General features: G+C 38.9%; 1 protein-coding gene across 1 annotated transcript in view; it reads left to right on the top strand.

Annotated features, from left to right (window-relative positions):
- NSF (N-ethylmaleimide sensitive factor, vesicle fusing ATPase) overlaps positions 1 to 22,738 on the top strand; it is a gene marked incomplete at both ends in the record, with an annotated part of 131,833 nt that overhangs the window by 80,058 nt on the left and 29,037 nt on the right. The window contains 3 exons of the mRNA XM_080712539.1: positions 8,537 to 8,632; positions 11,234 to 11,390; positions 16,539 to 16,672. Of these exons, the coding sequence (XP_080568665.1) occupies positions 8,537 to 8,632; positions 11,234 to 11,390; positions 16,539 to 16,672 (387 nt within the window). The remainder of the gene's footprint in view (positions 1 to 8,536; positions 8,633 to 11,233; positions 11,391 to 16,538; positions 16,673 to 22,738) is intronic.

Here is a 22,738-nt window from a genome sequence, read left to right as displayed (position 1 = left end):
GGGGTGAGGAACTTCACAGGGGGATTTTTCGGTAGATAAGAGTGTCTCTTGGTGGGTAGAGGGAACAACATATGCAAAGGAATAGGGACACAAAATAGCATGATATATTGAGTGATTTAGTATTGCTTCAGCATGGAAGTTAGGGGAGGGGGGCCAGAGAGAGAGACATTGTTGGCGATAAGTCAGGAGACTAAAGCAGGAGATGGAGCACAAAGAGTCTTTTATACTCTATTGAAAAAATATGGACTTTTTTTCTGTGAGCAGTGCTAAGCCATTGAAGAGTTTTAAGAATAGCAGTGACATAGTGTTAAAACATAAGATCACTCTGGCAGCTGTGTCGAGTGGAGTATTTAGGGGAGTAGAGTTGGTGACACAAGACAAGAGAGAGAACTTTTATAACAGACAGGAAATAATAAAAGCCTGAAGAGGTGGGTTGTAGTTACTTGGGCGCATTGTATCAATGGTTGGAGACGAGGAGTCAGCAAACTATGGCCTTTGGGCCAAATCTAGTCAGTTAGCCACCAGTTGTTATGAATAACTTGTTTTGAAATACAGCTATATCCATTTGTGTATTTTCTACGGTTGCGATCAGATTATAATGGCAGAGTTGAGTGTTTGCAGCAGAGACTGCATGGCCTACAAAGTCCAAAATACTTGCTATCTGGCTCTTTGTAGAAAAAAAGTACTAGTCCCAATTCAAGACTTTAAGTCCATCATATTATTTATTTCTGAATCCCCTACAGTACCCTAAGTAGATACAAATACTGAGCACAAGGTAGGTACTCATTAAATGCTTAGTTTTTAACTTTTGTGGAATTAAGGAGTGAACCCAGGGGTGCTCTGCCACTGAGCTACGCCCCAGCCCTTTTTATTTCAAGATAGAGTCTCACAAAGCTACCCAGGATGGCTTCAAACTTTGATTCTCTTGCCTTCATCTCCCATACGGTACTGGGATTAGCAGGCGTGTACCACCACGCCTGCTGTCATTAGATATTTTCAAGTGAGTAAACCTATATGTGTATTCTGAATCAAACTCTATCCATGAGTCATAATTTCCCTATATAATGGAAGTGACTTTGTTTTAGTTCATTTGTTCCAAAATTTTGAATAAGGTAGGAATACAGTATTTGGTCCTTCAAAGAATGGGTTCATTCATCCATGCAGGACCTAGTTTTTCACTCATCTTCCTTGCCATAGAAATATCAGCTGTGAGGGACTTTAAGAAAAATTATACATAATTTCTTTTTGTGTGTGTGTGTGTGTGTGTGTCTGGGAATGGAACCCAGGGGCATCTGACCTCCGAGCTCCAACCCCTGCCCTGTTTTTTTATTTTTTATTTTGAAACCAGGTCTCACTAAGTTGCGGAGGACCTCACTAAGTAGCTGAGGCTGTCCGCGAACCGCGATCCTCCGGTCTCAGCCTCCCAAATGCTGGGATTACAAGTGTGCGCCACCACGCCCGGCTTACATAATTTCATACATATATATATATATATATATATATATATATATATATATATATATATGTAGCGCACGAGTGCATCTTGATATGATCCACAATAACTACTTTATCTGATTTTCACATGAACTGGCCATGAAATTTTCCCCTTATTTAGTCATTTGTTGTTTTTACCACAATAATCTTTCCCCAGAATATCACCCTAAGCTATTGTCTAACCAAGAAACAGGCTTACTTCAAGAACTATGTTAGATTTTTCTACATATGAGGCAAGAGGAATAGTGGGAAGGGCTCAGATTTTGTAGTTGAGGGGTGTGGTTTTGCATTACACCGTTCTTTTGTTGTGTGTTTCTGACATGTCAAGGGCAAGTATTACCTATCTCACCAGGTATTGGGGAGAATGAAATAAATACTGTAAATAGAAGTGCCTTGTGAACTGTGTAAAATGTAGTTATTTTCATTTTTGTTATTATTGGCTGATTGAAGAGAATATCATATACATCTTTTTTTTTTTTTTTTTTTTTTTTTGGGGTGTTCCTGGAAACCCTTCTACCTCCAGGCTACACTCCCAGACCTATTTTTTTTTTTATTTTACATGTTTTTATTTGGAAACAGGTTCCCTTAAGCCAGCGAGGCTGGCTTTGAACCTGGCGATCCTCCTGTCTCCGCCTCCCAAGCGCGGGGATTACAAGGGTGCGCCACCATGCCTTGCACATCCTTTTTTATATATGCATTTCTGATTTATTAACTATTTTCAGTTATAATTTTTCTGGTTATGAAGCTAAAATGTTTGTTAACACTGGATAGAATATATTATTTTTCAGATTTGCAAATAAGAAGTTGTGCAACCAGTCAAGTGTGGTGGCGCATGCTTGTAATCCCAGTACTTGGGAGACTGAGACAGGAGGATCGCACAGGTTTGAAGCCAGCCTCAGCTACTTAGTGAGGCTTTCAGCAACTCAGTGAGACCCTGTTTCCAAATAAAGTGTAAAAATAGGTCTGGGAGTGTAGCCCAGAAGTAAAAAGCCCTTGGCTTCCATCCCCAGTACCGCGCGCGCGCGCGCGCGCACACACACACACACACACACACACACACACACACACAAGAAGTTGTGCAACAAGTTGACATTATTTTTTTATGTGGTTGAATTAAGCTTCAAGTGATTCGTACTGATGTATGATCAATATTTTTTGTACCAAATGTTCTTTAATTTTCACAGTATCTATGTAATAGCTGATGCAAAGCACTATGTGGGCACATTAGGGAAAAGGAAAAATAGGTAAGACACTTATCTCACCCCCCAAAAAAGGAAAAACTACTAATGTTGTATTTCTTTATCTACATTTATATGTGTGTGATACTGCGGTTTGAACCCCGGGGCATCCTACCTCTGAGTTACACCCCCAGCCCTATTTTTTGTTTTTATTTTGTAGCAGTGTCTTGATAAATTAATGAGAGTCTCGGTACTTGCTGAGACTGCCCTCAAAACTCCTGTCTCAGCCTCTCAAGTATTGGGATTACAGGCATGCGCCCCCACGCCTGGCTTTATTTCCATTTTTAAAGTCTACTTTGTCAGAGAGTCTCTAAACACTGCCCAACAATACTCCTCCTTAGCAGAACAAGACGTACAGTTCTAATTTTCCCTTTGCTGTAGATGTGGATAGTTTTACTTGCAGTCATTGTTTTATAAATATTAAATTTGAAACTTCCTATGTGAAATCGGTTAGAACTTTAAAAAATTCAAATGTTACGAGGTTTTTTCTTCATAGTGTAAAAATGCATTCTAAGTGTTATTTTGCTTCCTTTCAAAAGATTAGATGACTAAGATCATCTAATGTTAAAGTATTTTTTCAGGTTTTCTGAAACAAGTGGAAAATCTAGTCGTAAACATCTGATGTTCATGTCATTTGTACTTGAACTGGTGTTTTCAGTCAACTAAAATTCATGTGACATGTGGTTGTTTTTATCTTGAAAGGAATTTCTGCTTCAGGTAGAAAAGATTCATAATCCAAATTTCTTCTCTAATCTGTTTTAAGTAGTGAATTGAGGACACACACACAAATACTGAATCAAAGCTCTGAGTTATGTTTACCAAATTTCAATAAAATTATTCTATTATGTAGACTTTTTGATTGATTAAGGTCATTCTACCCTTAATTTAAGAGAAGAATGATAAGAACTTTGAAAGGTCAGATTTAAAAGGTTATGAAATTTAAGGGTGACCACTTGATATTTGCGAGTGTTGAAATACAAGTTTATGAGTTTCTGCAGGTATAAGCTGAAAGATGCTGCCTCTTCTATATTGATTAGGTGTTAAAAATAAAAATGCAGAAAATATCTTACTAATTCAAATGAATGAGAAAAGATTTTCTGAGCGAGGAGAAATTCAGGATTTAGGCTTTTTAAAAATAAGATTTTGCAATTTTAACCAATAGTAGACGTTAGCTAAGAGAAATTCTCAGAAACCTTATTTTAATGAAAAAATAGGAATAATTTACAGTCAGAATATTGATTATAATTAGGTAACTATTTTAAATTCCTAGAGTCCCCCCCAAAAAAAACTTGTTCAAAATAACTTTCTTCCAACCCTTTAAATTTACTTAAAAGTTTATTTCACTTTTAATTTACACATATTTTGTGTAAATTAAATACACATATTTTGTGTAAATTACACATACAAATACCCTACATGTATTTGTAGGGTATAAAGTGGTATTTTAATACATCTATGCAGTGTGTGGTGATCAGGATAATTGGCATAGCCATCACCTCAAACATTTGCTATTTCTTCATGTTAGAAACATTCAAAATCTTCTCTATTGACTCTTTTGAAATGTGCAATTAGTTTTTGCCAACCATAGTTACCATGCTGTGGTGTGGAGCATTCGTTTCTTGCTGTCCATTTGTAGCCTGTCCCATTAGCCATCTTCTCCATCATCTACATTTGTATGTGTGTGGTACTCCCTGCCTTCCAGCCTCTGACCACCACTGTTCTACTGTCCACTTCTATGAGAGCAGCATTTTAGTTCCGCATATAAACAACACCACCTGCTATTTGTTCCTCTGTGTCTGATTTATTTTACTATTTATTTATTTATTTGTGATACTGGGTTTCTGAGCTATACCCCCAGCCCTATTTTTTAGTCTTTATTTTGAAACAAGATTTCACTGAGTTGCAAAGGGCCTAAGTAACTGAAGCTTTCTGCAAACCACCATCCTCTTATCTCAGCCTCCCAAATCCTGAGATTACAAGCATGCGCCACCATGCCTAGCTGGCTACTTTCTCTTTTTAAAAGTGTAGAAGTTGATTGTCAGTGTTGTCTTCCTAAAGTTTTGGGTGCTGGAAGCTTGGTCCCCAGGATGGCAGTTATGGAGGTGCTATGAAACCTTAAGAGGTGAGGTAACTGCGAGGCCCTTACATCATCCCGAGGCTCGGATTAGTTCTTGAGAGAAGGTTCTTATAAAAGCCTGAACCTGGCCTCACTCAGTCTCTCTAGCTTCCTGTTTGAAGATGTGAATTCTAGCTGGGCATGGTGGTACACACTTGTAATCCCAGTACTTGGGAGGCTGAGATAGGAGGATCGCAGGTTCACAGCCAGCCTCAGCTACTTAGTGAGGCCCTCTGCAACTTAGTGAGACCCTGTTTCAAAATAAAGAATAAAATATAGGGCTAGGGTGTAGCTCAGAGATAGAATGACCCTGGGTTCAATCCCCAGTACCAAAAAAAAAAAAAAAAAAAAAAATGAAGAAGAAGAAGAAGATGTGAGTTCTTCCTCCTGCATGCACTCCTGTCCACCACAGGGGCCTTGCCAGAGCCTCTGCCATATTGTTTGGACTCTCAGCATCCTTTTGGCTGAGCTAAACCCTTTTCTTTATGACAGCCTGTCTCAGGTACTTAGTTAAAGTAACACAAAACACACATGAAAACATTCTATTTGCAAGAGTCAAGGATACCAAAGTATAAGGAAAAAAAAGAAAAAAGAAAAACTATCTCTAACACTCCTTTCTCTTCTCATTCCAGAGTTAGCAACATTTGCAATATTCCTTTATAGCTTACTTTCTTTATATTTATATTTACATACCTATGTGCTTTTTTAAAAAAATGAACATTAATGGAATTTTACTACCATTTACACGTTTCACTTGGCAGTATAGTTTGGATAGCCTTCCATGTGAGTCCCTTTCAGTATTTTGGATAAATGCACATTATTCTAGAATATTACCACGTAACTTAAAATGTAAGATCCATGAAGACAAGGAGCTTGTCTGTTTTGCTTAGTGCTGTTGTCGCTAGTTGCTAGGCGCTTAGTAAATATGATAAATGGATGAATGATTTATTTATCATAGAGATGATTTCTGGTTGTGGTCATTAGAAATAGTACTGTTGTGAAAACCTCACTGTATCTCTTTACATATAACACAGGGGAAGCATTTTCTAGGGTGGAGATCCAGGTGTATTTTTGAAGACATAGTTTCTAGTAGTGCCAAATGAGAAGTGTCATACCAATCGTATTCCGGTTCTTTACAGGCAACCTGTTTCTGCCTCTTAGCCTTTTCTCTTCATCTTCTGTGCTCAGACCATTTACAACAGTGTGTCTAGACAGCTGTGGGTTTCTTTTTGCTTATCCTAATCAGCACTCATTGAACTCTTTAAACTGCAAAGACATGCCTTTCTTCAGCTATGGAATTTTTTCTCTCTCCTATTTTACATTGTCTCTATTCTTTGCTTCTCAAACTCCTGTTAGATCAGCATTAAATTTTCTGAAAATAACTTTTATACTTTTTATCTTTTCCCTCTCATTTCTTGGGATGTGGGGTAGAGAAGGAAATAAATGCATATATTTTGTTTGCCATCTTGATCCAGTTTCCTGACATGGTTCTTTTTATCCCTTAGGGTTGCCAATTTTTTTAATGTCTGTTTTATTTGTCTCAGCAGTCTGTTCCTGAAGCAGTATGACTCATATTTCATAATAATCGATGGAAGGTTGATATTTGCTGAACATACTTTTGTTTTATAGTCATCTCTTTTTGAAGATGCCTTTTCTTAAAAATCCATAATACCATTTTAAAAATTAGACTCCCTTAGCTTTGTGCTATTGGTAGTGAGCCCAGTCACATTAAAATGTGTTGGTATCTTAATCAGGCATCAGGTCCAGGCAGCTCCAAGTGCTGATAAAGGCCTTGATGCTTCTCCAGACGTCTAAGCTCTAGCTCCAGGTGCAGTGAGCAGATATTTGGAGCTGGCACATAGGTTCTCAAGCACACAGTGTGAGTATGAATCAGTTCCAGGTCCTTTCTCTCCTAAAGTAATGGTTCATAAATCTGGTTCAATATCAGAATGATCCTGTGATGCTTTTTAAAAATTTTTTATACTTATTTATTTATTTATCTATCTATTTATTTATTTATTGCGGGTCTGGGGGTGGAATCCAGGGGCATTTGACCTCCAAGCTACCACCCCCTGGCCTATTTTCTATTGTGTGTGTGTGTGTGTGTGTGTGTGTGTGTGTGTGTGTGTGTGTGATTCTGGGGATGGAACCCAGGGGCATTCTACCTCTGAGTGACACCCCCAGCCCTATTTTTTATTCTTTATTTTGAAACAGGGTCTCACTGAGTTGCACAGGCCTCACTAAGTAGCTGAGGCTGGCTTCGAACCTACACGATCATCCTGTCTCAGCCTCCCAAATTCTGGGATTACAAGCGTGCACCACCACGCCCGGCTTTAGAATTCTTCAAATCTTATGAAGCAACTCTGTACCCATTAAGCAAGAATTCTTATTTCTCCCTCCTTCCCGGCCCCTGGCAACCACCTTTCTACTGTCTGTGTCCGGGATTTCGACTAAATACCTTCTATAAGTGATATTATACAGTATTTGTCTTAGTGACTGACTTTTCTCATTTGCCATAATGTTCTCAAGATTCATTCGTGTTGCAGCATATTCCTGTTTTCCTTTTTAAGGCTGAGTAGCATTTCATTGTATGTATCTCCCACGTTTTGTTTATTCATTCATCCATCAGTGGACACTGCAGTTGCACCCTTGTCTTAGCTATTAAAAATAATGTTGCTATGAACGTAGCTGTACAATTGTCTCTTCAAGATCTAGTTTTCAGTTCTTTTGAGTATACCCCCTAGAAGTGGAATTGCTAGATTATATCTAGCAATATATATATATATATATATATATATATTTTTTTTTTTTTTTTTTTTTTTTTTTTTTTGCAGTACTAGGGATTGATCCATTGATCCCAGGGTCATTCTACCTTTGAGCTACATTCCTAGCCCCAGTTTTTATTTTTTATTTTGAAACAAGTCTCACTAAGTTGCAAAGTACCTCACTAAGTAGCTGAGGCTGGCCATGAACTTGCAATCCTCCTGTCTCAGCCTCCCAAGTACTAGGATTACAAGCATGTGCCACCATGCCTGGCTCTATTTTTCATTTTTTGAGGAACCACCATACTGTTTTCCATGGTGGTTATACCATTTCATATTCCCCCAGTAGTGTGTAAGTATTTCAATTCTTCTATATCTTTGTCAGCACCTATTGTTTCCTGGGTTTTTTGTTTGCTTGTTTTGTTTTGGTAGTAGCTGTTGCTATCCTAATATGTATGAGGTGAAATCTTATTGTAGTTTTGACTTAAATTTACCTAAAGATTAGTAATGTTGAGTATTTTTTCATGTGTGTTTAGCCAATTGCACTTCTTTGGAGAAATTTTTATTCCCTTTTTGTTACTGAATTTTACGAGTTATGCATATATTCTGAATATTAATTTTTTATTTTTTTAATTTTTAAAACTTTTTATTGGTGCATTGTAGTCATACATCTTAATGGAGTACAAGATGGTAGAGGCATACACGCACACTTCACCCAGTTAGCCCTTCCTCAGTTACCGCCCCATTCCCTCCCCCACCTTCCTTCTCATAATTGGCTTAGATTAATTCCTTAATATACGGAATTTGAAGTTATTTGAGTTTTTACCTGTGAAAATATGCTTCTTAATCTTTAGATGTTATCTTCTTAGCTTGAAAATATTCCTGAATCTTGGAAGTGCTTACGTCTTGTTTTCGTTTCCACCCAGGCCAGTACCAAAGTGGAAGTGGACATGGAGAAGGCAGAGAGCCTGCAGGTGACCAGAGGAGACTTTCTCGCTTCGCTGGAGAATGACATCAAGCCAGTGAGTGCACATCCTGAGGGACACAAAGACACAGGAACAGCAGTGACGTTTCAGGGGGAGAACCAACGCCACTTCACTCGCTGGTGTGGTTTTCTAAAGCACCCAGTATCAGGAATATCTGGATGAAGCTCAGTGATAGAAGGCTTACCTGGCATGCACAAGGCCCAAAGAAACATCTCTACAATAACCCTGCTGGCTGGGTGGTTAAGCAATCCTAATCTAAATATTTCTCATGATAGGTAGCTTACCATATATAAAGCAGCTTATTCAACTTTAAGACTATAATTATTCGTTCTCATTTTTTATTGAACTAGAATTAGTTTTCTTTTTTCTTATTTTTAAAGGGAAAATATGTATTTTATTTTAATGTCTTTATATATTTATTTATTTTGTGGTTCTGGGGACTGAACCCAAGGGCATTCTACCTCCAAGCTACACCCCCAGCCCTGTTTTATATTCTTAATTTATTTTTTAAATTTTTTTATTGGTACATTGTAGAATTAGTTTTCTTATTGGTTTATATACAGAAATCTCATGGTACAGAAACCTAAATTAAGTCTATCCTTCATATGCAAGTCAGGATGATATAAAATTAATCTAATACCCTTCCCTCTGCCTCCTTTCTCTACCTTTTCTCAACCTCCTTCGAAACGTCCCTTCTTTGTGCTCAGTACCTTTTTTTTTATATTTATTTATTTATTTATTGTGTGTGTGTGTGTGTGTGTGTGTGTGTGTGTGTGTGTTACCAGGGATGGAACCCAAGGGCACTCCAAGATACACCTCTAGCCCTCTTTTTTTTTTTTTTTTCCGGGTCTGGAGATAGAACACAGAGGCATTTGACCTCCGAGCTATACCCCCTGCCCAATTTTTTATTCTTTAATTTTGAAACAGTGTCTCACTGAGTTGCAGAGGGCCTCACTAAGTAGCTGAGGCTGTCCACGAACCACGATCCTCCGGTCTCAGCCTTCCAAATACTTGGATTACAAGTGTGCACCACCACGCCCGGCTAGTATTTATTTATTTATTTTAAACAGTCTCACTGAGTTGCGAAGGGCCTCACTAAGTAGCTGAGGCTGTCCGCAAACTGCGATCCTCCAGTCTCCACCTCCCAAATGCTGGGATTACAAGCGTGTGCCACCACGCCCGGCTTGCTCAGTACCTTTAGTTCCTCTGACCGCTGTAATTTCTAAGACTCTTAACTGTCCTAGGTTCCCTATTTATTTTAAAAAATAAAAGTCACTTTTCTTAAAATATACTCAAAGCAGCCATGGTTGGAGCTTTAGAATAAAGTATCTGACACAGTGTTAGGATAGTATCTCTGCCTGCTGAGCTGTTTGTAATTTCTAAGTCCATAATCACACTTTTTCTTTGTTCTTAACAGAATGGCCACAACCTGTGTACCCCTTATAGAAACAAGCATGTTAGGATGTACCCCTTTGCTTAGGGATTATGAGGGTTTGGGTTCTGATAGACTCTGAACCTAGAATCTATTGGTTTTATTCCATTAATCATCTAAAGCAGGTTTTTTTGGTTGTTGTTGGTGGTGTTATGATTAGATAAAAACATTAATAAGAAATTTTGTTTTCTTTTCTGGCTTTTTTTGGAATAATGATCAATATTCTTAGTATGTAGAAATTAATAGTATTTATTTATTTATTTATTTATTTATTTATTTATTTATTTTGGTACTAGGGATTGACCCAGAGGCATTATATCTCCAAGCTACACCCCAGACCGATTTTTTTGTTGTTGTTTCTTATTTGGAAACAGGGTCTCACTAGGTTGCTGAGAGCCTTCCTAAGTTGTAGAGGCTAACTATGAAACTGCAATCCTCCTGTCTCAGCCTCCCAAGTACTAAGATTACAAGCATGCACCACAAAGCCCAGCTAGTTATTTATCTTTTATATGTTTCAATATTTTTTTTCCAAAAATTCACATGTTTAGCCACGTGTGGTGACACACGCTTGTAATCCCAGAGCTTGGGAGGCTGAGACAGGAGGATCACACAGGTTCAAAGCCAGCCTCAGCTACTTAGTAAGGCTCTAAGCAACTTAGTGAGACCCTGTTTCCAAATAAAGTATAAAATAGTTCTGGGAGTATAGCCTAGAGGTAGACAAGCCCCTGGGTTCCATCCCCAGTACCACCAAAAAAAAAAAAAAAATTCAAATGTTTATTACTGAACTAACCTACTAGTGCAGAGTATAGAAACAAAAAGAGAAATCAGATTCCTAATAAAACATGTCCAACTGCCCAGACAGGGATAACATTTTCTGCTTAATGTAGTAAAATAATAGTGACCTTGGTACAGTAAAAGTGTGTGTGCCTTCTGCCGTGCCTAGACCCTACTGGTTCTCCTCAAGTATCTCTGCTTAGAGAGATGCCTGACTTTAGTACCAGTTTCCATCTGAATCAAATGGGGAGGGGGACAATCTTGCTTTTGTTTCTTGGCCAGGAATTGCTCATCTTGAAAGTCTTGAGAGAAGACAGGACAAGGAGGAGAGTCAAGTACATACAACACAATGGCGGAAAAAAGGGGAAGTCAGATATTTTGGTTTTGAAATCTTATGCTCAGAAGGCTTTACACTATCCTTTTCCCAATAGGCATTTGGCACAAACCAAGAGGATTATGCAAGTTACATTATGAATGGAATCATCAAATGGGGTGACCCAGTTACTCGAGTTCTGGATGATGGGGAACTGCTGGTCCAGCAGACTAAAAACAGTGACCGTACACCACTGGTCAGCGTCCTTTTGGAAGGTGAGAAGGAATGATGAGATGGCCTTAAAAGTCTTAAAAAACTCAGCACTTCTCAAGCATTTAACACATCCACAATGATTTTCAGTTCTAAACCTTGTTCATAAGCTGAGAACAGTAAAACTCAGTCTATATACCAATATTGTATACACATTAAAATTCTCTTGGGGTAGAATGTTACTGATAAATGATAGCAACTTGTTTTCTTGTGGGATTGTATCTAAATTCCTCTGGAATTTAATTAACTTACTGATACCACATAGCACTCGGTTCAGTTAAATATATAGTGTGTACTTGCTATGTTTCAGGCATAGTTTCTGGGGATACAAAAATATTCAAGCATTCAGTCTAACTATAAAAAAGACCCAAAAAGAAATCCCTAAATACAATGTGTGTGTGTGTGTGTGTGTGTGTGTGTGTGTGTGTGTGTGTGTGTTAAAGGTATGTGAGAATCCCACTCACTTTGCCCAGGGGTTGTCAGAGGAAACTAGAGATGATGTTTAATTCTAATCTTGAACAATCCACTAGGATCTTATTAAGTGGACAGAGAGGGAAAGGCATTCCATTTATAAAAAAAACTAACTTAGAGTTAGAATTAGTACGAAAACAGAAAAGCCCAGTGAGGCCAGATGACAAGGGAACTGCAGCCCCTCAAAGGTCTGGGCAGGAGCCGAGCACCGTGGTGCACGTTGGTAATCCTAGTGCTTGGGAGGCTGAGACTAGAGGATCAAGGTTCAAGGACAGCCTCAGCAATTTAGTGAGGCTCTCAGCAACCTAGTGAGACCCTGTTTGCAAATAAGAAATTGGATCAATCTGGGGGTGCAGTTCAGAGGTAGAAAGAATCTGATTTCAATTCCCAGGTGTAGGCGTGAGGGCTCCTGAGAGAAACATGTCAAGCCCCAGCAGGAGGATGAGGAGAAGCTGGCTGGGCTAAGTAGTTTGGGAAGAGGTTCTAGGCAGAGGGACCAACAAGTGAAAACTCCCTGGGCAAAGGAGCAGAACCAGAAAGATCGCTGGGCATGAGCTGAAGAAGTGGACAAGCCAGCTCTTCCAAGGCCTCCTAGGTTGTGTTAAAGACTTACACTGTATCTAAGGGGAAACGGGAAGCCATCTGCAGGGTTTTAGACAACAGAGTCCCATGGCCAGATTTGCATTTTCAAAGCATCATCGTGATTGCCTTACGACAGAATGGATTAGAAGGGCAGAGGGAGCAGGAGAGACTGATGGTTAGAAGCAGCTGCATTGTCTCAATGTGAGCTGGTTGTGGTTTAAAATAATGGGGTGGCAGTGGAGATGGAGATAAGTAGACAAATTTGAGAGAGATTTAGGAGATAGAATAAAAAGATGTGATAAGATTTGTGTTGATCATAATTAGGCCACATTCTTTGAGCCCTTCGTTTGCCATTTACTCTGTTAGCACTTTACACACACCTCACGTAAACCTGGCTTCAGTCCTCTGAGAGCAGATACTGTTGTTATTCCTATCTTGCAGGTGGGGAGGCTGAAGCTTAGACATACGCGTTAGATCGCATAAGGCAAAGGTGTCAAACATGACCCCAAGATTTCTGGCATTGCACAACCCAGTGCTATTTACTAAGATTGGGAACACTAGTGGAAATGCAGATTTCAGGAAGAAATATGATGCATGTTTTTAGTTTATTTCATTGGTGCATTATAATCATACATCATTATGAGGTGCAGAATGGTAGAGGCACACATGCACACATCACTCATTTAGCCCTTCCCCAGTTCCCACCCCACTCCCTCCCTTCTCCCTCCTACAGTTTGGCTTATGACTAACTTTAATATGTTTGTGAATGTACATCATGTGCATTAGGGTGGTTCCCTCTTCTCTCCCATCTCCTTCAGGTCACCTTCTTTACTCATCTGAGGTTTCTCCTTTGTCTAGAGTCCCTCCTCTGTTCCATTTTCTCCTTAGCTTCCACATATTAGGGAGAACATCTGACTTTTCATTTTTTGTAACTGGCTAATCTCACTTGTCCTAATGTTCCTCAGTTCCATACATTTACCTGTAAATGACATAATTTTGTTCTTCTTTTTTTTAATTGTTTTTATTGGTGCATTGTGTTCATACATCTTCACGGGATGCAAGATGGTGGAGGCGTATGTGCACACATCACCTAGTTAGCCCTTACTCAGTTCCCACCCCATTCCCTCCCACTCCCTCCTTCTCATGTTTGGCTTAGTGGTTGACATTGATATGTTTGTTAAAGTACATCATGTGCACTCGAGATTTTCCCTCCTCCCCCTCCCGTCCCCTCAGTCAGGTCGCCTTATTTGCTCCTCTATAGAATCTCCTTCTTTGTCTAGAGTTCTTCCTATGACCCATTTACTCCCTAGCTTTCACATATTAGGGAGAGCATCCGATTTCTTCTATTTTGTGACTGACTAATCTCAATTAGCATAATGTCCTCCAGTTCCATCCATTTCCCTGTAAATGAAGTAATTGTGTTTTTCTTTATGGCTGAGTAAAATTCCATTGTGTACATATCCCATAGTTTTGTAATCCATTCATCTGTTGATGGACAGTTGGCTGGTTCCATAGTTTGGCAATTGTGAATTGTGCAGCTATGAACATAGATTTGCATGCATTAGTTTGGTAGTTTGATTTCCTTTCTTTTGGGTAGATACCCAGGAGTGGTATTGCTGGATCATATGATAAATTTGTTCCCATTCTTCTGAGGATCCTCCATAGTGTTTTCCAAAGTGGTTGCACTGATTTGCAATCCTACCAACAATGTAGTAGGGTTCCCACTTCTTCACATCCTTGCCAGCATTTGTTGTTGTTTGTGTTTTGAATGATTGCCATTCCAGTTGGAGTTAGCTTTTTTTCATGCATTTATTGGCCACTTGAATTTCTTCCTTCGTGAAGTGTCTATTTAGTTCACTTGCCCATTTTTTGATTAGGTTATTTGTTTTCTTAGTGCTGAGTTCCTTGAGTTCTCTGTATATTTTAGATATTAGTCCTCTATTGGAGGAATTTTGTTCTTCTTTATGGCTGAGTAAAATTCCATTGTGTGCATATCCCGTAGTTTTGTAATCCATTCATCTGTTGATGGACATCTTGGCTGATTCCATAGTTTGGCAGTAGTGAATTATGCATGCGTGGTGGCTGGAAGCCCCTGTTATATCATGGATTCCTGAAGCCGCTCTCGCATCATGGTGGCCAGAAGTCGCTTTCATATCATGGAGGCCGGAAGCCCCTGTCACATCATGGAGGCCGGAAGCCACCCTCATGTCACAGTGGCTGGAAGCCCCTGTCTTATGGATGCCAGAAACCGCTCTCATATCATGGATGCCAGAAGTCGTTCTCACATCATGGTGGCCAGAAGCTGCTGCCACATCATGGAGGCCAAAACTGTTCCCACATTCTAGAAGCTGCTCTCACGTCATAGACGATGGAAGTTGTTCTCACATCACGGTGGCCAGAAGATGTTCCTACATCATGAAGAATGGAAGTTGCTCCCACAGCCATGAAGAAGAACCTTCTAGAATCCATTTATTTCCATAAACTTCTTTTTCTGTCTCCTTTTCTTTTCAAGCAATTGAGCAAATATCTGTTGATGATTTTACTCTTTTTAGTATCCTGGGGAGATGGAAAACAACTGCTACATTGGGAAGCCCAGGTGCTCCAAGTTCAGTTAAGAATAAATTCTAGATTCCTTTAAAATAATTAAATTAGAACTGTCTCATAACCTATTGGATATGTAGGTCTGGCACTCAGGAGAGCGATCTGATTGGTAATGGATTCATGATTTATCAGTGTGTAGTGTGCCCTGAAAGCTATGAAAATTGATGAAGTCACTTACAGAAGGAGTGGGGTGAGATGAAGGGGGCCTAGAACTTACCTCTGAGGCCTGTTGGCAATTTAGAACTAAGTAGAGCAGGAAGCCTTGACAAAGGAGAGGGAGCAAGAGCCTAGTCGAGGAGGAAGAGGAGGAGGATCTGGTGTCAGGAGCCAAACAAGAAAGGCATTTCAAGGACGAGAGTTGTAAGTTGAGTCAGATGCTCCCAAGAGGCCAACGAAGATGAAGTGCCTCTTGAGGTTGGTGACGTGGAGGTCACTGGTGACCCTGATGGATCTGACCGATGCAGTGGGGGTGGGAGCCCTGTGGTTTGGTACAGGTGGGTGGAGATGAAGAGCAAAGCAGCCCCCAGAGATGATTACTGAGGAAAGTTCCTTTCTGAAGGGTAGTGTCGAGTAGTATCAAGTCCAGAGTGTTTTTGTTCTGTTTATTGACTGCCAGATACACCAGAGTGTGTTTAAATGCTGTTAAATAAAAAGCTCAAGGAAGCCAGGCATGGTGGCGTACCCCTCTAATCCCAGCTCTTGGGAGGCTGAGACAGGAGGATCGCCTGTTCACAGCTGGACTCAGTGGCTTAGCAAGGCCCTTCTCAACTTAGTGAGACCCTGTTTCAAAATGAAAAATAAAATAGGGCTGGAGGTGTAGCTTGGAGGTAGAATGTCCTGGGTTCCATGCCCATTAAAAAAAAAAAAATGAGGGAAGAAGCTGGCCATCTGGGAGAGAGGAAGGGTCACTAATGTCAGGTTCCTGAGAAGATGGTAGAAAAATTAATAGGTTTATGACAGGAAGAGGGACACATCTGCCAGTATGCAGGAGGGGAGGGAGGAGTTGGTGAAATGCAGGTCAGTGTGTGAATTTAGTTACCTTCATGAGAAGTTCAGAGTCTTTAGAATTCCAGCTTTTTTATGACACATTTGTTTCTCTGCCCTCAGTACCATCTCTAAGAATATTGTAAATTTTTTGTTAAATGGTTTGATGGAATTAATACAAGTACTGATAGGCATTTGAATCCATTTTCTTTTTTTATATATAAAAAAGAAGTGACACCCTTGCACTATTTAGCAAGAAGCTTGAAGATTAAGGCCATGTGAGAAAGCAAGAAGGCGTGTGTTTCACCATACTTTGGAGAAATGCTAATCAGTTCATTAAGTTTAGTTGCTAACAAATAAAAGGAAACATGTCTGCCATGAAACTGTGGCAGGAAATGTTAATGAGGAACTAGTTGAGACCTCGGTACCTTGTGGGTAGAAGTTTGAACTTGTTTGGTTCTCCTGTGCTTGGGCTGGGCTTTCCCCTGACGCGCTCTGCTCTTGTCTCCGCGCAGGCCCTCCGCACAGCGGGAAGACCGCCTTAGCTGCGAAGATTGCCGAGGAATCCAACTTCCCCTTCATCAAGATCTGTTCCCCTGATAAGATGATTGGCTTTTCTGAGACAGCCAAGTGTCAGGCCATGAAGAAGGTATCAAGATTTTTACTTTCATTTTACTTTGCTCTCTCTTAAGGTATGTGTGCATGAGTGCATACACGCACACACATACATTTTTTATATGTCCACTTTAGTATATGTATAAAACCTGTAGTAACTGTTGGCAAGTGAAACTAAATTAGTGGAATTGGGGAGAAACATTGACTGTTTTAGATTTTTTTTTAAACTTTGAAGTGCATTTTTGTTAAGAGTACCTTCCAAATTATACTTTGCTTAGTACACATTAAGCTTAATTGCATTCTTAAGTTTGTATCGACTTAACTAAAAGAAGGATCATTGTTAAGAATGGGTAAAGTAGAGCAAATTTATTTAGGACTTTTTAAATTTTCATTTTATTAATTTACAAAGTTGAACTGTTCAGGGTCCAGTAAGTTTGACTGGATGGTTTGGGAAAGGACAGAGATATATCACTTGGAAAATATTCTTAAGAACCCTACAAAAGGATTACTGTGTGTTACATAATAGAGTCAGCTTGGCAACATAACACAGCCCTCTCCTTGTCCCCACGTGCCATTCGTCACCCTCTTCTTATGGCCACTTGGAACTGTCAAGGAAGATAAAACAACGTAGAATAGAGTCCTAGAGATGAAAGAATTGTAAGATCGTCTGGTTCATCTCTCTTACATTTAAGCAAATCGAGTAAGGTATCTAGAATAGTAGGTAGTTACTCTTTAAAAAAATCATAAATGAGCCAGGCAAGCCAGGCGTGGGGGCGCACGCTTGTAATCCCTGCACTTGGGAGGCGGGGACAGGAGTATCGCACAGGTTCGAAGCCAGCCTCAGCTACTTAGTGAAGCTCTCAGCAACTTAGTGAGACCCTGTTTCCAAATAAAGTATAAAATAGGTCTGGGAGTATAGCCCAGAGGTAGAAAAGCCTCTGGTTCCACCCCCAGTACCACAAAATAAAACACACACACACGCACACACAATTTGCTCATAATGTGAATCACTCCTCTACATGTTTGTGTTGATTAAAATATTTTAAACTAGCCAGGCGTGATGGCGCACACTTGTAATCCCCGCGCTCGGGAGGCGGGGACAGGAGGATTGCACGGGTTCGAAGCCAGCCTCACTGGCTTAAGAGACCCTATTTTATACTTTCTACTTCTGGGTTCCACCCCAAGTACCACCAATAAAAAACAAAAAAAAAGAACTAGGCATGGTGGCTCACAATTGTAATCCCAGTATTTGGGAGAATGAGCCAGGAGGATCACATTTTAAGGACAGTCTCAGCTACTACTTAGTGAGGCCCTTTGCAACTCAGTGAGACCCTGTTTCCAAATAAAGAATAAAAAATAGGACTGGGGGTGTAGCTCCGAGATAGAATGCCCCTGGGTTCCATTCCCAGTACCACACACACAAAAAAAAATTGTAAATGAAGACTCTTAATGCTTGTTTGTTTAACTTGGTAGTCAGTGTTGCCATTGATATGCTAAGGTGTATATTCTCAGACAAGAAATAGGGAAGATTATTTTTATAATCAGCTGAAGTATATCTTTTACTTAAATCTTTTTTTATGCTTGGTCTTTTTATGTATGAACTAACTGTCATATAAAGCAAGTCAAAGAGATGTAGAAAGAAAGATCAGAATCAAGCCGGGCATGCTGGCGCACATTTGTAATCTCAGCATTCGGGAGGCTGAGACTGGAGGATCGCGGTTCGTGGACAGCCTCAGCTACTTAGTGAGGCCTTCTGCAACTCAGTGAGATTTGGTTTCAAAATAAAGAATAAAAAATAGGACAGGGGCTATAGCTCAGAGGTCGAATGCCCCTGGGTTCCATCCCCAGACCCGCCAAAAAAAGAAAGAAAGAAAGAAAGAAAGAAAGAAAGAAAGAAAGAAAGAAAGAAAGAAAGAAAGATAGATCAGAATCAGAGAAGAGAATCTTTAGAATTTGAAGTGCCACCAACTGAAGATGGCTCAGGGTGATCTTTTACCTAACTCCTACGCACTCACTCAGTAAAGACAGGGTGTAGAAGTACTTCAGTTTTTATTAAGGAAAGGGACTAGGGAAGAAAACACATTATAAAAAAAGATTACCCAAACTTACAAGTTTGAGAAGTTAGTCTCTTGTTTTTGAAGGCCACAGAAAATGTTTGTGATGGGTGCTCCCAGTGGAAGCAGACTCTCAGCCATGAGCAGTGAGATGTCAAGGCTCTCACTCTAGGGCTGGGATGTATGTAGCTCAACAGTAAAGAATGTCATGAGCCTGGGAATTGATCCCTAACACCAGACAAAAGAAAGAAAGATTAATACTTTGGATAAAGATTTGGTAATTGAGTGTGAAAGGGAAATGTTGCTAGGCACAGAAAGAACTTAGAATATCATAGGGGCTTTTTTGTTTCTGAAATGAAATCAGTAGTATCTCTCCTTTTCTGGAATATCTAAGTAGGCTAACCAGTAACTCCTAGAGTGATAGAAATGGTCTTTTGTTTTGTTTTGTTGTTTGTTTCAGTTTTGGAGATCAAACCTTGGGCATGAAGTCTGCTAGGCAAGCTCTCTACTACTGAGTATTAAACACAGAGCTAGCTCCCCCCTTTTTCTGGTTTTTATTTTCCTTCTAAAAGGAACCCTTAAGCCACTCCTGGTAAAAATTTAAATAATAGCCTTTGGAATCTGTGACCATTGAACTTTCAATTTAATTGGACAACTGATTCTTTCTGCACCCCCAGACCTTTTATTTTTTGTTTTGAAATAGGGTCTTCCCGAGTTGCTGAGGGTCGTGCTTAGGTGCTGAGGCTGGGCTTCTCTTTGCATTTCCCTGGATTGTCTGTTCCTGTGCTTGCTCAAAGGCATTCATAGTCTTCATGCAGATGGCGAATCGCTCATTGCTTTGCACCAGCTGCCAGCTCCTACCTCAGATGTACGCTGAGATGTGGGTGGATGGGCCTAGTTTTTCTATAAAGTTTTTAAAAAGTACTTTAGGCTTCTGCAGATCAAAGCTGCTTTGTGAGCATGAGATATTATCATTTTTATTATTTTAATCTCTTGCAAATTGACTTGAGGGGGGAAGGTAATGTGTGCTGATTTTAGAGGCTTAAATGGTTAAATTAATGGCTTAATAACTTATGATTTAATCTTTAAATTGTTGAAGCCTTTCAAGGTAGAGTTTTAGATGAGTTAGAAGGCTAAGGAATATAAAAATAAATGTCTATGCAAGCTTATTCAAAATCATTTCAATTCATGATTCACTGTCTGGATCATCCATGCACCCTTAAAGTTACAAAAATTATTTCTGCTTCAGTATTTTAATAAATTCACATTAGACATTTTGGTTTTCCTTGGGGGAAAAATATTATTCCCTGCAACTAAAGTTCAAAACAGAAAAGAATGAAGCATAGGTATCTTAGAAATATATTAGAAATATTACAAAACCTTTCCCTGCAAATAGTTTTCACATTGTTACCTAATGATAGGTTGACAAAAGCCTGAGGGCTCAAACCAGTCTAAAGATGCTAAGTCTTCCAGGTTGTTTTGAAAATGAAATATAAATGCCATTCTTAGTTGCCTGGTCTACCTCCCACCCTGCTCTCCTCCCTGTGTTTTCTAGTGTGAGGGTGGGAAGATGTTTGAACTTTTTTTTAAAGAGATGAATAATTTATAATGTTTTATCATTCTGGAGAAAACATTTTATTTTTTCTAAACACCCCTCCCAAATGTCTCTTTTTCTAATTACAAAAATAACTTAGAAAATACAAAAAAGAAAAATAAGTCCATATTTGTACCTGCCTTCCAGTTTATTTTTCTACACACACACACACACACACACACACACACACACACCCCAGGATCACACTGTTTTGTTTTTGCTTTGTGTCATTGGGTGTTGAACCTACGGCCCTGGCACATGTGACAGGTGCTCTATTACTGAGCTACATCCCCAGCCCTTTTAATTTAATTTTGAAAAAAGGTCTTGCTAAATTGCGCAGGTTAGCCTGAAACTTGGACCCCCATTCCTCACTTCCCAAGTGCCACCACACTCAGCAATATATATTTTTAACATGCTGTTTTAAACCTGCTTTTCTTTACTCAAGATATTATGAACTTCTAAAAATGTCACAAAAGTTTATCTCAATTTTATGTTAAATTAATAGCTGTGTGATATCTATGTAAACAATCCCATTTTGTTGGACAACTTTGTTGTTCCAGGTTGTTATTTCATAATTGTATTCTATAGAATTTCTAAACTAAGGAAATCAGTGCCCATTTTCTTATTAGATATTTCTTTGAGTAGCATCATATGCTTGAAATTTTGGGCTTAGGATTCAAATAGATCTGAATTTGAATCCCAGCACCACCACACTTAACCAGCTCTATGACCTTGAATAAGTCATCCTATAAGCCTATCTTTCTCATTTGTAAAATAAAAGTAATATTCATAGTTGCTTCATAGGGTTATTATGAGAGTTAAATGAGATGGTAATTTATGTAAGGTGACATGAAGTGCCTGGGACATAATATGTACTCAATGTAGGGTAGTGATTATTTTTACTTTTTATTAGGGTGTGTGTATCTGTGTGTATCTGATTACTTTCTTAGAATAAATTCTCAGTATTAGGATTATTAAGGTAGCGTATTAACATTTAAAAATGTGTATGTATATAAAGTCTACTGCTTTGGAAAGTTGCACTAATTTACATTTGTAGCTCCATCTTTTGAGAGTATGAGTTTTCTGAGATTCTTACCCTGACTTGATGCTTTTAAAATATTTTTGTTTGTTAGGCAAAATTTTGGCATTTAATTATTTCTTGGGCTATATTTCAATGCTAAATTTCTATTTTGAAGATTTTTTCAAAATGTTTTATAATGATAATAGTTTATGAGGCTCAGGAGGAATGTAAATGTTAATTTTTGTTAAAGAGGTATAGTCTTAGTTAATTCATAGAATATATTTATATACTGCCTTATTACTTAAGCCAAAGGAGGGCTTTTGGGCTTTAATGAGTATATAAGATTTCATTGTAATTATACTATTGCTGCGTTTTCACAACTGGATGTGCTAAAATACATGAAAGTAGTTTATTCCCAATTAATTTAAAATTCAGCTTGTACTTTTCCTAATTTGCTCAATAAATCCTTTCCCCATAGATAAACTCCTCAACACTGCCAAAGTATGTGTGCGGTATTAGCCTCATATTCAGTGACGGGAGGGAGGGATACCATATGTTCCATTAAGATATTTGAGGTATTTATAGATATTACTCTCCTATCCCGTTTTATGTTTTCTTTCCAAACTTCTTTCTATTTTAAATTTTTAATTCCCATATCCATTTTTGTATCTGTACTTTTAAAAAAATCTCTATTGCCAGTTCTACCAGTGACATTAAATGAACAAAAGAACAAAGTCTTAGAATTTCATTTTAACTAATTATCTAATCTGAATGCTTTTTGAGTACACAATCAGTCCAGAGATGAACTAGATTAACAATTAAATTGAACAAAATTAAGTAAAAATATCAGTGACTTATAAAACTGTACCCATTAATAGCATGATATAGTCTTATTTTCAAAGGATTGAAAATTAATGGAAGAAATTTTCCTTTGCACTAGCTTTGCAAGAAAGAAATAATCTTCTCTGAATATCCTCCTGTAAATCCCACTGCAAATTGTAGTCTGCACAGAACAGAATCATGGTGCCTAATCCTCCTCTTTTCATGGTTTAGTCTATACAAAGAGCAGAGCTGGAAATTGGATCTTTTGACAGCAGTTACTAAGCAACCGAATTTGGATGTTTTTGGTTAACATCCTAATATATCATGTAGCTGATTTGTCGAAGTTTGTCCAGGTCTTAGCTGAGCGAAGTGGACACTCCGGAAGTGACTGTAGGGCCCATGGCCACAGGGGGAGGGGCTATTGTCCTTCTGTTTAATGTGCTGTCTTTTTGCACTTATATCTGTTTGGCATGCAAAGGAGGATGGCTTGGAACTTTCAGACCTTGTGACTTTTTGTGTTATCAAGCACACCCTCTCTGTGGCTTATGATGTGTGGAAACGTAAGGGTTGCTTTTTTTTCTTCTTCTTCTTTCCTGAAAAGCAGGAAGA

The sequence above is a fragment of the Muscardinus avellanarius genome (genome assembly GCF_963383645.1).
Source record: "Muscardinus avellanarius genome assembly, chromosome: 16".
Lineage (NCBI taxonomy): Eukaryota > Metazoa > Chordata > Mammalia > Rodentia > Gliridae > Muscardinus > Muscardinus avellanarius.
Note: the sequence above shows the minus strand (reverse complement) of the source record. Positions and strands in the feature narration are given on the sequence as shown.